General features: G+C 42.4%; 1 protein-coding gene across 4 annotated transcripts in view; it reads right to left on the minus strand.

Annotated features, from left to right (window-relative positions):
* The window catches only part of SNX9 (sorting nexin 9), a 52541-nt gene that overhangs the window by 8535 nt on the left and 27515 nt on the right, over positions 1–16491 (minus strand). For 2 of the 4 annotated variants that reach the window (XM_077348762.1, XM_077348778.1), the window contains 9 exons: positions 15813–15963; positions 14523–14673; positions 11577–11661; positions 10875–11000; positions 10565–10682; positions 7986–8116; positions 6864–6967; positions 5592–5695; positions 3978–4055 (listed from right to left, as the gene is read on the minus strand). In XM_077348762.1, the coding sequence (XP_077204877.1) occupies positions 3978–4055; positions 5592–5695; positions 6864–6967; positions 7986–8116; positions 10565–10682; positions 10875–11000; positions 11577–11661; positions 14523–14673; positions 15813–15963 (1048 nt within the window). Of the gene's footprint in view, positions 1–3977; positions 4056–5591; positions 5696–6863; positions 6968–7985; positions 8117–10564; positions 10683–10874; positions 11001–11576; positions 11662–14522; positions 14677–15812; positions 15964–16491 lie in introns of all 4 variants that reach the window. The other 2 variants (XM_077348754.1, XM_077348769.1) reach the window with 1 other exon arrangement.

Consider the following 16491-nt stretch of genomic DNA (forward strand, 5'->3'; position numbering starts at 1 on the left):
TTATCGAAACTGGGGAAGAATGTGTTTGGCAGGAACCTGGGGAGATTCATCAGGAGAGCTTTAAACTAAAGCCACTAGGGGAAGGAGACGATCAACATAGGGAGCGTATGGAAGGAAAACGATCGGAGGCAGCCCAACCGGCAAGGCCAGCTCATAGGGAACCAAAAGTAAAAGGATTCAGATGTCTTTATACTAACGCCCGAAGCACGGGCAATAAAAAGGAAGAGCTGGAACTTCTCATGCTGATGGAAAGGTATGATCAAGTAGGCATCACAGAAACTTGGTGGAATGATTCTCATGACTGGAATGTAATGGTGGATGGATATGAACTGTTCAGAAAAAACAGAATAGATCGAAGAGGTGGAGGAGTGGCACTGTATGTGAGGAAAGAGCTTACCTGTCAGGAAATTCTAGTGAAGGAGAGCATATCTACAGTGAAAGCATCTGGGTGAAAATAAGAGAGGGGAAAACAAACAGTGTGGTGGTTGGTGTCTGCTACCGACCGCCTGACCAATGAGAGGATGTGGATGCTGCACTTTGTGAGCAGCTTGAGAAAATATCCAAGCGGCAGGACCTTGTCATCATGGGTGACTTCAATTTCCTAGATGTGTGCTGGGAAACAAACTCTGTGAAGCGTCCTCAGTCATGCAAGTTTCTGACCTGCCTGGCTGACAATTTCATTTATCAAATGGTAGATGAACCCACAAGAGGTTCAGCCATACTGGACTTAATACTGACCAACAGGCAAGAGTTGGTGGATGAGGTGAAGGAGGTGGGGACCCTAGGGGGAAGTGACCATGTCCTCATAGAATTCCTTTTGAGATGGGGAGCCAAGGAAGCTTGTAGCCAGACGCGGATGTTGGATTTTCGTAGGGCAAACTTTAATAAACTCAGAGACATGATGAGTGTCATACCATGGACGAGAATGCTGGAAGGGAAGGAAGCATGTGAAGGGTGGGCGCTACTCAAACAGGAGCTATTGCATGCTCAATCAATGACTATCCCAGAAAGACGAAAACACTGCAGGAGCTCTAAGAAGCCTATTTGGATGAACAGAGAACTTCAAGAGGAACTAAGAAAGAAAAGGAAAATGTTCAGGAAATGGAGGGAAGGACAGAGCTCTAAAGAAGAGTACCTACAGGTTACTAGACACTGTAGATCAATCATAAGAAAGGCCAAAGCTGAGAGTGAGCTAAGATTGGCCAGGGAAGCCCATTGTAACAAGAAAAGATTTTTCAGTTATGTGAGGAGCAAACGTAAAGTAAAGGAGGCAATAGGCCCACTGTTGGGTGCGGATGGACAAACTAATGGAAGATGCAGAGAAAGCAGAAAGGCTTAGTGCCTATTTTACATCTGTTTTTTCCCACAGGTCAAAGTGTTTAGGCACATCTAGAGATGGCCATAGCCAAAGGACAGTGTCTGGGTGGCAGGTTAACATGGATAGAGAGGTTGTCGAGAGGCATTTAGCTGCACTGGATGAGTTCAAATCCCCTGGTCCGGATCAAATGCACCGGAGAGTACTCAAAGAACTTTCCAGAGAACTTGCACTGCCCTTGTCCATCATCTTCGGAACCTCTTTAAGGACTGGAGATGTCCCAGAGGACTGGAAGAGAGCAAATGTTATTCCGATCTTCAAAAAAGGGAGGAAGGATGACCCGGGAAACTACAGACCAGTGAGTCTGACCTCTGTTGTGGGGAAGATAATGGAGCAGATATTAAAGGGAGCGATCTGCAAACATCTGGAGGACAATTTGGTGATCCAAGGAAGTCAGCATGGATTTGTCTCCAACAGGTCCTGCCAGACCAACCTGGTTTCCTTTTTTGACCAAGTAACAGGTTTGCTGGATCGGGGAAATTCGGTTGATGTCATTTACTTGGATTTTAGTAAAGCTTTTGACAAGGTTCCCCATGATGTTCTGATGGATAAATTGAAGGACTGCAATCTGGATTTTCAGATAGTCAGGTGGATAGGGAATTGGTTAGAGAACCGCACTCAAAGAGTTGTTGTCAATGGTGTTTCATCAGACTGGAGAGAGGTGAGTAGCGGGGTAATGGGCAATGAGAACAAGATGCAATTTAATAAAGATAAGTGTAAAGTTCTGCATCTGTGTCAGAAAAATGAAAAGCATGCCTACTGGATGGGGGATACGCTTCTAGGTAACACTGTGTGTGAACGAGACCTTGGGGTACTTGTGGATTGTAAACTAAACATGAGCAGGCAGTGTGATGCAGCGGTAAAAAAGGCAAATGCCATTTTGGGCTGTATCAACAGAGGCATCACATCAAAATCACAAGATGTCATAGTCCGATTGTATACGGCACTGGTCAGACCACACTTGGAGTACTGTGTGCAGTTCTGGAGGCCTCACTTCAAGAAGGATGTAGATAAAATTGAAATGGTACAGAGGAGAGCGACGAGGATGATCTGGGGCCAAGGGACCAAGCCCTATGAAAATAGGTTGAGGGACTTGGGAATGTTCAGCCTGGAGAAAAGGAGGTTGAGAGGGGACATGATAGCCCTCTTTATTTGAAAGGTTGTCACTTGGAGGAGGGCAGGATGCTGTTTCTGTTGGCTGCAGAGGAGAGGACACGCAGTAATGGGTTTAAACTTCAAGTACAACGATATAGGCTAGATATCAGGAAAAAAAATTTCACAGTCAGAGTAGTTCAGCAGTGGAATAGGCGGTGGTGGTGAGCTCCCCCTCACTGGCAGTCTTCAAGCAAAGATTGGATACACACTTTTCTTGGATGCTTTAGGATGCTTAGGGTTGATCCTGCGTTGAGCAGGGGGTTAGACTAGATGGCCTGTATGGCCCCTTCCAACTCTATGATTCTATGATTCTAATAAGAAAACTGGCCTGAGGGGCTTCTGTGGAGGAGCTGCTGGAGCAGCCTTTCTTTTCAGAGGGCGTCATGGAGGTGCTGGTCTCAACTTCCATCTCCTGTCCTTCAGAGCAGCACCTGCATGGCTGCCTCTATTACACTGAAGGGGACCTAGCTTAGATTGGGGCCACTCAGGTCCAGTTGCAGCTCTTCCTCAGGATTCCACACACACTCTACCCTTTAAGCATGCTATGAAGGAAGCCTCAGCCGGAAAGGGGGCAGGAAAACAGAAGCAATGAGACCATGATCTAGCTTTCAAGCCCACACTGGAGATGGGAAGGCGAAGAGTAGGATTGTTTTACATGGAGGTGGATATAACTTTAGGTCCCACAGCCCAAGCTGGGCAAGTGGAGATTGGAGGAGGCAGACCAGGCCTCCCAACCATCAACGTAGCTTGCCACCCCCACCAGCTCCAACTCTAGAAGCCACGCAGCAGGACAGAGGGAAGGTGTGTTGAGATGCTCTCACAAACCCCTGCGGGCTCCAAAGTGGCTTTGGGAGCATTTGCAGCCATGGTGGTAGCATAGGAAAGATTCTTCCTTGCTCAAGCCACTGGTGATTAGATATCTGGGGTCTCTGGGAATGGTGAGAGGTATGCAACCATTTGTGATGATATGTATGTTTGTGTATGAGCAGTTTTCCTGGCAAAACCCACACCAAACCCAGTAGATAGTACCAATACTTTTGCGTACACAAATGGCTTTACTAATAATTCTTCTATAAGTTGATTAATGAATTTTCTACGATATGTACACACAAAGAAATAGTTACAAGTTTATGACTGACTCCAATAACAGGCTAAAATAGCCAGTCTGTTAGTGCCATATGATTAAATTTTGATCCAAGCAAAGGGAGGTCAGAACTAAGTGGACATAAAATTAAAACCATTGCTTCTTTAAGATTTCTAATGTTTTTGCCTAGCTATATATGTTTAATGCAAACTGAACTGTGTTGGGGAAGGATCACAGATGACTTGGTACAAATGGTGTGTGTACACACACACACACACACACAATTTAATGAAGTTCTAGTACTAGAAGCATGTCACAAGACATTTTGGAAGGAAAAAAATCAAAATGCTACAACAAAAATACCTTGATAACCACTGGTACTGAAGACCAGTGCTAAACTCTGTAAAGCTTTTCCTATTTTCTGATATTCCTTGGGTAATGCTGAAAGAAAAACAGGTTTGAACTTTATATAAAGCCAGCAATGATACAGTGAATGACTGCAAATATGAGTCGTATTTTCATTCTTATAGTCCTTTAACATAGCGATCCCCAACCTGTGGGCCGTGGACCACATGTGGTCCATCGACTAATTGGAGGTGGGCCACGAAGGACGCCTTCTCCCCCCCACCCCCGGCCCTTTACTTCATCCCCCCCCCGGCCCTTTACAACACACTTCGGGTGTCATTGTCTCCCATCACTCCCAGATGGGACTATCTCGTTGCAGAGAAACAAGCTCAGGGTTCCCATTGATTTGTCATTATCATGAGTTAAAATTTCCATGAAAATAAAATGTTCCTTATGTTCATTGTTGTGGCATGTCTGTATCTTATTTTGAAGGGATGCTTAAACATTCCCATAGCGATCAGAGAGCGTTAGGGCAGTGGTTGAGAGTAGAGGAGTAAACTACTCCCCCCACTGGGCCTCAGAAAAATTGTCAAGCGTTGAGTGGTCCCCGGTGATAAAAAGGTTGGGGACCACTGCTTTAACACACATGAAGCTGCCTTATTGTAAAAATCTAATCTAATCAAAGTCAGTACTCTCTACTGCTGCTTGATCATTTCAGCTGAATATGTTAGGGATCGAACCTAGGACCTTCTGCATAGAAGGCACATATTCTACCACTGAGCCAAAGCTCCTTCCAAAAAAAATGTCTTTTCTCTGTCTCTTCAGTACCTTTATATTCTACCTAGGTATACCTAACTCTTATTTCAGCGGCATTGATTTATTGGCCTTGATCACTTAATTTAGACTTCAGGAATAGCATTTTATTTGTACAGAGCAGTTAAACAATCTCAGAATCTGTTATTGGTGTCAGAGACCATATTTGCTGAAAATACCAGTTGTGGAGAAACTGTGGACAGTAAGCACACAGCTTTCCAACAGCACAAGGAGCCTTTTCTGGCAGAAAAGACACCTGAACAAAACACCATGGGCATGGGAGTTTGAAGCAAGAAGGAGGAAAATAGAAGTATTTCGCCACCCAAAATAGAGATCCTGCCCCTCTTAGAGCAGTTCCCCCACCCCGTTTTGGATGGTATTTTGTTCTGGAACTCTGCTACTCCTAAACCTAAAAAAAGAGTCTTTTCGTGACATCAAGGGGTCTGCTAGGGTAAGGGGAAGTTCAATTTAAGTGAACTCCTTTCTATCACAAATGGCAGAACCAACCATTTGCCTCAGTGTTTTCAGTACAACACATGGGACACTCTGGGCCACATTCAAGAATCTTGACAAAAGAGCAACAACGCATCAGTTATTAACTCCCATCAAAGGGAAGATAGCCAGAACCAGAACTTACAAACATCTATGAAGAGCAAACAAAAAGTAATTTAAACAGGATTTAGGAATTTTAGATTTTATATCAACATAAGTACATGAGTGATTGAATGTTTTTGTTAAAGAAAAATCAGGATATGGATTTTATTTTAATTTTTACAAGTCCATTGGTAAAGACATGGAAAGATTCACTGGAACACTTACGTCCTGTACAACGCTTCCAATGTTCATGCCCAACTGTCAGCAGCTCCTTAACGCCATCATCCATGGCTTTTGTGAACCTACCAACTGCATCGCATTTCTGTTCACTGTATAATAATCATCATAATCACAATTTCAGACAATGTATTTTCATCATCTCCTATGGTGAGCTTTATTTTATAACTGTGACTGGGAGGATTTTTGCCCATTTCCTAGAATAGGAAGCAGACCATATATTTGTACCACCTCCTCTGTGTAATTCACTTTTCTTTTACAGCTAGAATATTGGCAAAACTGTCTTGGCAAAACATCTAACGGTGTGGTGCAACAGCACACTGGCTTAAGTTCAAATGGTTTTGTCAATTACAATATATCTCAACATAAAACCAGCTAACATCTTTGAATTTAATACACATATTGCAAAAGGGGGAAAAATCACATATTTCAATTTTAAATGAAAGGTGTATTTAATGAAACAAATCTTTATAGATGCAAAGCAGCAGAATGTAATTCTTCAAATTTAAGAATAATTTTAATAGCCTCATATTATAAAGTTTGATCACTTGAATTCCTACATGCCATGAAGACCTATGGAACTGTTGAATGAACTTTTACAGAGAATGCTGGCTTAAATTATGGATGCGAGAAAAGGAACTGTCTGCAGAACTTCATGCTATCTCCCCCAGCCCCTCTCTTCTCTCTCATGAATGCTCCCTGCCAGCCTCAGACCACTGGGAAATAAAACTCTGAAAATGGTTTGCAACCTCTGGAAAAGAAGAGACTAGCTGTGTTAACCCTGATTAAATCCATTAAGCAAATATAATGCTTAACAATGGCCAGTTACTGGAGATGACAAGAGAATTTCAATGAAAAGAAAGGAACCAAAGTAGGCAAACATGTATACAACTCCTGGATATCTTACCCACAGTTAAGAGATTTCAGGCAATATTGATGAAAGCCCAAAAATATTTAACCGGTAATCAACTTCTCTGTCCAGCAAGTGCAAATATATGTCAGCAGTGTTACACCTACACTAGCCCCTTTTAATTGTAAAAAAGATCTTATGTTTGAGTGTATCTCAGCTGAGTTTTACAGCAACTAGCTTGCTAGTGTAACTCTCCAATGTCTACACATTTCATTAAGTAGTGTAGGAGGCTTTGGATATAACTTAAAATGTCTATTTATGCAAGACTATGATTTTAACATTCATGCCTTTTCAAAAGGTGACAGCATTTTTGCAATCAATTATTGAAGGGGAAGAATCTAACACCTTACATTTCTATCATATCCAAGTCAGGAGCTTCTGGTTCCATAGTAGAAAAGACCATAACACCAACAATCTCATCTTTCTCTGCTTTCCTTTTACCCGTTTTCCATTCCTAGGACAAAAATAAAGGATGACAACAAAGGAAACATATTTTTGCAGGAAATTATTAACATCTACTACTCTGAGCATCATGTTAATTTCCAATTTGCTTGTACAGCAAATTAAAAAGATCTTTGTGCAGATCAACAATCAATCATGACTGAAGAGTACCATGCAGTTAACTTGACATTTTTCAGGCATAAGGAAAAGCTGCCCAGGCAGAAGGTTCCTTGTTGCACACCTGCTGCCTTTGAAATTTCACAATGGATTCTGAAGAGATATTGGGGAATGTAAGTTGAAAAAAAGATTGTAAGTCCTCAGAAGCACCTCAAGGAGCAATCTGGATCAAGGCCTTGCAACTGGTTCACTTACAGCATATTAATCATGTCCCCCCCCCCCCAGAACCTCAGGGAGGCAGTCATGTTTCTCCAATCCTCTATTTTGTCCTCTCAGCAGTATCTATTCCACAATTAGCTCAACATACATTATTTTGCAATCTGCATTCCAGTCTTAACAAATTAGTTTTACCATGGTAGGAAAGCTCTTCTAGCAACAATTCAACCTTTGCAAGGCAGATGAAGGTGATGGAATACTAATGCCATGCTTATTTTAAACTATGCAACCAAAGACTGCTCATAAAGTAGAGTATGTATTACTATTTGGAATGAAAATCTAGCATGGTATAGTGGGAGAGCCATTGTGGTGTGGTGGTTAAAGAGCACTAGACTCTACTCTGAGGAACCAGGTTTGATTCTACATGTAGCCAAGCTGGGTGACCATGAGCTAGTCACGCTTCCACTAGAGCTGTTCTTGTAGAGCAGTTCTCTCAGCCCAACCTACCTCACAGGGCGTCTGTTGTGAGAAAAGGAAGCTGCTTTGGGACTTCTTCAGGTAATGAAAAGTGGGGTATAAAAAAAAAGCTCTTCTTTTGTAGAAAAAAATTAAATTATTCCTAGACACTGCCAAATTACTCTGTATTTCCACCACAATGCCCATGTGGATTTTAAAATAAATTAATTAATTTGGCTTACCTTTTCATCACGGAAATTAAGGAACTGCTGAAAAACTTCACTTTCAGAAATAACTGGATGACGACACATCCTGGTCATCCAAGCTTGTAGCCTCTCCATACGCATTTTAATGAATTCTTCCTCAAAACGCCCTGCAACACAAGTTGTTTTCATATGTAATACCTATTTTTCCCAATCAAGACAAACATAGTTATGATTTTAATATAAAAGCTGCTTTTTAATGTACAGACTAATTTGGGAAATAATCTTCTGCCACAAGCATGGTGCTCTACAATAATGCTGTATCAATCACCAGTAATCTTTTCTATCTTTGGGAGTTACTTTAGTTGCAAAAAGTTTAGCTTCAAAAATATCTGAAAGTGAACAGAAGTGCATTTATGAATTTACAAAGTCATACTACTGAATGCTTTAAAATTAAATTTAACTTCAGAAAATGGCTTTTCTCTGTAGGTAATAGGACTGCATTGTACAAAATAATTTTACAAACTTGCTTTGATAAATGATTAGGGACTGCTGTCTATATTGCTGTGTATGGCTTATTGTTAAGGAGAAAAATTATGTAGTTTCTGAACTGCTTAATGTGTTATATGAATTCTAATGCTACACTTCAGCTCTTTCGAGTGGTCCCAGACTTTGAAAATCTGAGTGGTTATTAAATGTCCCATTTCTTTGACCCTTGGACTCAATATGATATGAACAGCTGAAGTCAAGAAGAGAGTCCAAATGTCCATGTCTAATTTTGGACCGGTGTTTTCCAATCGTTCCTCACTTCAGAGGCAGGACATAAAGCAGATGACTTGAAGTTTTTCATTATCTATATGTTTCAACCTCAACATTGTATCCATCAAGACAAGATGTGACCAAACTACTTTTATGTAAAAAAGCATCTTTAATTCATCATCTTGGAACTTTGCTGCCCCAAGCACTTAATGCAGAGATTGATTTAAGCTGTTTTTTTGTAAATGGTATATTACTGTGATGTCTGCTTCTTAGATATAAATATTTCATTTTGCTATACCTTTTTGCTTTTGGAGACCTGTTAAAGAAGATCTAAAACTTGTATTTTGACTACTGTCAGATGATCTAATGACAACTGGTTTGACAGCTTGACTGCAGCCAAAGCTAAGGTGATTGACTTCAGCTGTTTACGCTTAACTCTTACTCCATCCATCTGGGGACTATTAGCAAAGATGTATTTTACTAGGGTGGCTTGTGGATCCACCTAATGCAACAGACTGGATCCATGCAATGCAGGTTACCATACTAGTCGAGAGCTACAATTTTCGCCTGTGCTGGTAAGTATTTGGACGGTATTAAATGCACGGGGAGTTATTCTTTTATAGGTTATAGTGACTTAGTATTTTCTTTATTTTTTACATTTCATATCCTTTCAGATGTAATATGCTGTGGAAAAGTGAAGGTGAAACAAAGTATACAATACCGGAACCTTGTCGGCAAATTCTATATGCACCTTCGAATTTTTTGTTTGGTTTTGCCAACCATGCCAAAGAGTTTTTTCTTTCACCGATATTGTTGTAACCATTTCCTGTGGCTGCCTGTAATCATTTGCTTGATACACTTGCAACACTCCAGGCAGTATTGTTGTATTGAGGCGCTGAATAGCCCCTTGCAAATACTACTTTACTAATACAGACATTTCTTCATATTATATGAGAAATGACATTAAATTTTAAACAAGCATAACATGGAGATATAATTTTCTTTACATTTTCTCATCACCAATGTATAATGCTCAAAAGGTTCATTAATCCACATCCTGTTTTCTTCTAAGCTCATAAAGTCTGTAAAGAAAATACTGATAGAATTCTAAACCCGAAGCTAGCTGAGGAATAATCAAATCACTTCCTCACTTTTCAGTTTCCTCGGCATTCATCCCAGTATGTGCATCAATGCTCAGTTTTCTTCTCATACAGGACGCTGTTGCAATTTTAGCAGTACACAGAGCCATGTGGTTGGCTGCATGCCTGACTGCTTAGAAGATCATGGTTTGAGGGGGTGGTGTGGTGGAGCAATTGGAAAGAGGTGCCAATTAATTAGAACAGTCTCTATCCCTGTAAGAGTGTCTAAAAATTCCCACAACATAGTGCTTGAACATTATATGGTGAGCTATACTCAAACTAAAAAAAAAAAAGCAGTTCCAACTTGCAGTGTCACAATTCTTGAAAAAATGGTAGCAATTACACTAAAAAGCCTAGCCAAATACACAATGAAATCAATGAAAAGATCAGCTTGAATTCTGTCCTTTACTTAATGACCACAATGATTTATAAACAAATATTAAAATGCCTGCTTTTCAGGAAATGTGCCATAAGAGAAAAAGTAAAAGCCTGCACTATATTAATTTACTTTGAACAAATCAATAACACTTTGAAGTTTCTTTTATCTCAATTTTTACCCCTCTCCTGCTAATCCAAGTTATTAAAAGGTAATAATATGGCAAGTGTCAAATATGTTTTAAATATTATAATTTCCAAAAAGGCCTCTTTTACTAATTCACAAATTAACAAAAAAAACCGCTAGATTATACCTTCCAAGAAAAATTCTTTAACAATAATTACCTGTAACTTGTTTGTCTGGAAGAGATGGAATTGGAATGGCTGATCCAAACTTAATCAAAAGACGCTCGTATAGCCAGTCAAAGTGTTTATATCTGTGGTTGACTGATCGATTAGTGTTCTGTAAAAACAGGCAGAAAAACATCTTCTTTATGAGTTCTCTAACATATATTTACTGACTGATACCAATATTATAGCTATTTAATTGTTCAATGGATTCTCATAAAATCTATTCTAATCCACATAGGTTTATGCGTCAATAAACAAAATATCTGAGACATCACCTGATGGCAAAAGTTCAGTATGTACTTACTGTACATGTAAGCTGATACTCTATGTAGCTCTTGAGACCGTACATTTTAGAACCTTTTTTTGGATCAGCCACAACACAGTCAAACGTAGAGGTAGGATAAACCCACATTGGGCCATAATCTCCAATCTGTGGAAACACACACACAAAATTATGAACTGTAAACATGCTACACAAGGGTTAAACAAATAATATCTTACCTAGATTAATACAAATCTGCAAATTATTAATATTTGTAAGTGTCAACAACTGACAAGTTTCCCATGACTTTGCAGCCAAATGGAACTCATAGCATTTAGGATCCTTAGTGGATACTAATTTTCATTTATAAATCTACTGTAATTAAAAGTCTGTAAATTAATTTTAACTGACAGAATATCATACAGCCAGGGTAAAAGACAAAAGAAGGGACAAGTGAGGAAGCAAAATAAATAAAACTGAAAGTGCCCCCATTGTGCTGTAAGGACCTTTGGCCATGATCACAGTTAAAGGTGTTAATTGTGTCTAGTATATGTTTGACTGAGATGTCACAGGCCCCATTTGAGCCAATGATCAGGTTACATGGCATGCACAAGACCCAGTGGATCTTATATTCAAACAGTGCTTACCCTAAGCGTTTACCACAAAACCCAAGTGTGAATTTTATTAAAGCACCTATACCAATGTCTCAAGCAGCTACTACAAACGTTTAAAAATACAACTTACAATTATAGGAATTTTCTCTTTGGGTTTTACTAGCTGCTTTGCCAACAGATACTGTTCCACTCCAGGTTTTGCAAATCCAGGAAATCTGATCAAAAAGATAAATTGATTGAATCCTTTTTTCAGAGGACCTCTATCAGCCTCAGAACTGCCAGCCATATCTCAAAGGCACAGTGTTTGACAAGCTCAATGAAGCAATAATGAAGCTAATAATGCCAAAATGATCTAGTTGCAGCCTAACATTTACATTAGCAACACATGAAACTGCGCTTACAGCTCTCATTGGACAAACTAAGCCAATCAGAACAAAGAGTGCAGAGGAACAGTTAGTACCAACTGCCACAATAACATCATCCAAAAAGCCTCTGAATTCTCCTCTGTCAGTTGATAAACTGAAAGCTACAGTTTCCTGAAGTCTGTGCCACAGTCAAATTCCAGACCCCTTATTAATGCATCTTTTGCATTCACCAAAGAGGATTATCATCTCAGAAGCCTTGCTGTCTACTACTGCAGTGGTCCCCAACCTGCGGGCCGCGGCCCGCTGCCGGGCCGCAAAGGCCATGGCACCGGGCCGCGGCTCCCTCTCCCCGCCCCCCCCCGCAGTAAAAAACTTCCCAGGCCGCAAGCTTGCGGCCCGGGAAGCTTCTTACTGCGGGAGGCGGGGAGAGGGAATCAGGGCCGGGCCGGGCCGCGCCTGTGCGGGCCATGCCCGCTCGGCCCGATCCGCGGGTGCGGCCTGCGGGCGCGGCCCGCGGGCGCGGCCCGCGGGCGCGGCCCGCGGGCGCGGCTCGGGTGCGGCCCGATCCGCGGGTGCGGCCCGGGCGCGGCTCGCGGGCGCGGCGTGGGCACGGCCCGCGGGCGCGGCCCGCACGGGCGCGGTCTGCGGGGGCGCGGCCCGATGCCCTGCCGGTCCCCAGCCTCGGAAAGGTTGGGGACCACTGTACTACTGCACCCACATATACCATTTGATCACACTGCAAATTATTTTGACTTTCTAGAATTAAAAAAGTAGCTCTTAGTGCAGTGCTGGATAACTGGATTAATGAAGGCTGTTGCTGGGAGCGAAAAGAAAAAGGGGGGTGGAGAGAAATGTGCAAGTTACCACAGGGCAAGCTGAACTGGTCACATATTTCTCTACCCACACTGTCTTTTTCCTTTTTTTAAAGCCAGCACCTAACAGAAGCCCACCAGAAAAAATATTAGCAAGCTATACAATGAAACCACTAAAACGATCTATAGCCTCCAGTATTATTCTAGAGGCATACCAATTTTAGCTTGTGTTCTTCCCATGGAAAATTGTGTTCACAAAGTACTATCAGATTATGACAATCACATAGGCTTTTCAAAGCAAAAGATGAAGTTATCACATCCGAGATTACATGTGCATGTACATTTGGAATTCATTTTTTTAGACTGGAGTTTGGAAGAAAGACTCATTTATCTACTTTTTTTCTTCTGCCAAAAGATAACTGAATAGCTGTTATTTTCATAACAAACCAACTGCATGCTCAGTGGTCCCCAACCTTTTTATCACCGGGGACTAGTCAATGCTTGACAATTTTACTGAGGCCCGGGGGAGGAGGGTAGAATCATAGAATCATAGAGTTGGAAGGGGCCGTACAGGCCATCTAGTCCAACCCCCTGCTCAACGCAGGATCAGCCCAAAGCATCCAAGAAAAGTGTGCATCCAACCTTTGCTTGAAGACTGCCAGTGAGGGGGAGCTCACCACCTCCTTAGGCAGCCTATTCCACTGCTGAACTACTCTGACTGTGAACATTTTTTCCCAGATATCTAGCCTATATCGTTGTGCTTGCAGTTTAAACCCATTACTGCATGTCCTTTCCTCTGCAGCCAACGGGAACAGCATCCTGCCCTCTTCCAAATGACAACCTTTCAAATACTTAAAGAGGGATATCATGTCCCCTCTCAACCTCCTTTTCTCCAGGCTGAACATTCCCAAGTCCCTCAACCTAAGTTCATAGTGCTTAGTCCCTTGGCCCCAGATCATCCTCGTCGCTAGTGCTTGGTCCCTTGGCCCCAGATCATCCTCGTCGCTCTCCTCTATACCCTTTCAATTTTATCTACGTCCTTCTTGAAGTGAGGCCTCCAGAACTGCACACAGTACTCCAGGTGTGGTCTGACCAGTGCCACATACAATGGGACTATGACATCTTGTGATTTTGATGTGATGCCCCTGTTGATACAGCCCAAAATGGCATTTGCCTTTTTTACCGCTGCATCACACTGCCTCCTCATGTTTAGTTTACAATTCACAAGTACCCCAAGGTCTCGTTCACACACAGTGTTACCTAGAAGCGTATCCCCCATCCAGTAGGCATGTTTTTCATTTTTCTGACCCAGATGCAGAACTTTACACTTATCTCTATTAAATTGCATCTTGTTCTCATTTGCCCATTTTTCCATTGTGTTCAGATCTCGTTGAACTCTGTCTCTATCTTCTGGAGTATTTGCCAGTCCTCCCAATTTAGTGTCATCTGCAAACTTGATGAGTAGTCCCTCCACCCCCCTCATCTAGATATTTTGCCAAGGGACATCGCTGCCGCCGCCTGAGCCCCTTTCTCTGCTTGCTTTCCCGCTGGCGCCCCTGACTTCCTGCCGCCCCCTGGGGGGTGCTGCCAACAGCAGCTGTGCAGTGCCACGCCAAGGGGGAGCCCCAGCCATGGCGACCACTGGAGAGCACAAAAGGTGAATCGGAGACAGAGTGCCAGGGCAGCCCCCGAGGCAGCAGTCGGGGAGTTGGACAAGGAGCATCCGTGGACCGGTCCCGACTGATCCACAGACCGGGGGTTGGGGACAACTGCTTTATAGGACTATGGGCCTATATACTGTGACCACAACAGTCTCCCATTCAAATCAAAACTGTTTTCACAATTTCCTCCACCATCTCTATTCGCCACCCACTCCCCACCAAGTGCTGTGAGCTTTACTTGTTAAGTGGTATTTTCATAGCAGCTCCGCGACTATTCCCACGCTGAAGCCCTGCTGGGTCTGAAGTCTCTGTGTCTTTGTAACTAAGGTAGGAAGCAGGTGTAGACTTAGGGTCATCCCAGTCATCATCCCAGTCATCATCATCAGCAGCTGCTAAAGGAGAAAGCACTTTGTGTATATTATTTTAAAAACACTTCAGAAGGCATCCAATAGACCCTAACCATGCCCTAATACAATATTCACACACAGATGTATTACCTGAAGACAGAGAAGAAACACAAGCAGAAACAAATAAGGGTCGCATCAGCGAATATCTGGCTTTTATAAATGTAATGTGCATTACTAATGGAATGTAATTTTATTTATTTATTTATTATATATCTATACCGCCCTCCCTGGAGGCTCAGGGCGGTTTACATAAGAACAAACAACAATACATAAAACAGTCTATAAACATGTGAATAACTTTACAATAATAACTAATGGTTGTAACCATATAACAATGTAACAGTATAAACAATATAGACAATACAACAGTGCAACAATACAAACAGGTCCAGAGCATATTGGTGGAATTCTGAGGAGGGGGCGGGCGGGGGAGCAGGGGCCTTTTAGTCGCTGTTGATTACATCTGGTCTCAACCAAATTCCCAGCGGAAGAGCTCCTTTTTGCAGGCCCTGCGGAACTGTTTAAGCTCTGTCAGGGCCCTGATCTCCTCCGGGAACTCATTCCACGAGGTGGGGGCCAGAACAGAGAATGCTCTGGCCCTGATTGAGACCAGGCGGACTTCTTTAGGGCCAGGGATCCTTAGCTGGTTAGTGGCAGTGGAGCGCAGAACTCTTTTGGGGGCATAGACGTGCAGGTGATCCCTCAGGTACACTGGTAATTACCAGAACCTTTAGTCTGATCCAGAATTCAACTGGCAACCATTGCAGTTGGTGGAGAATGGGCCGTATGTGGGACCTTCACCGTGTTGCTGTGAGGATCCTGGCCGCTGCATTTTGAACCACCTGTAGTTTCCAGGTCATGGCTAAGGGCAGGCCTGCGTAGAGTGAGTTACAAGAGTCCAGTCTAGAGGTGACCGTCGCATGGATCACTGTGGCTAGGTGTTCCGGGGCCAGGTAGGGCACTAGTAGTTTGGCTGGGCGGAGGTGGTAGAATGCCAGTCAATTAAGAATCTACTGGTGATTTTAGCAGAATTATGAAATGTATCAAACTCATTTTCTTAAATTATGTCCTACTGGTTCCTCCACCTCCATTCTCAACAGTTACAGAAACATTTAGCTGACCTGGACCTTGATAAGCCTGTGGATGACCAAATGCTGCTGGATCCCAGTTGTTGGAAGAACTGTTTTTTGGCCTAGTTTCAGGTTTCACTGCCCAGCCATCGCCAGTTGTTGCATTGTCCCAGTTTGACCAGGGGTCATTTGCACTGCTAGCCTATGTTATCAGGAGAGTGGGGAAAGAAGAGAACACCCATAGTTTTAGACATCATATATACCTGTTCGCTGTTCCAGCTGAGGAAGAAGAATTGCAGATCAGTTAAAGCAGGGGTAGTCAATCTGTGGTCCTCCAGATGTTCATGGACTACAATTTCCATGAGCCTCTGCCAGCAAATGCTCACAGGGGCTCATGGGAATTGTAGTCAATGCACTTCTGGAAAACCGCAGGTTGACTACCCCTGAGTTAAAGGATATATTTCCCAGCTGCCAATACAGAAATACATCCCCGTTGATCAGAGCTTGGTTAAATTCTGTTAAGGGGGAAAATTCCCACATTAACACCCTGCCACAAGAGCACACAATACTTAACTACAATGAGGTAGATGTCACATTCCAGGTTTTGATAGGCAGCAGTTTAAAAAACTTTTCTGCTAACAAAATGTGAAATGTTGCACATATACCAAATGTCAGAGTTCTACCCAAGCTAGAAATAATATATCTTTCATTGTTAAAGATGGAAAGACAC

The sequence above is a fragment of the Paroedura picta genome, chromosome 1 (assembly GCF_049243985.1).
Source record: "Paroedura picta isolate Pp20150507F chromosome 1, Ppicta_v3.0, whole genome shotgun sequence".
NCBI classification, from domain to species: domain Eukaryota; kingdom Metazoa; phylum Chordata; class Lepidosauria; order Squamata; family Gekkonidae; genus Paroedura; species Paroedura picta.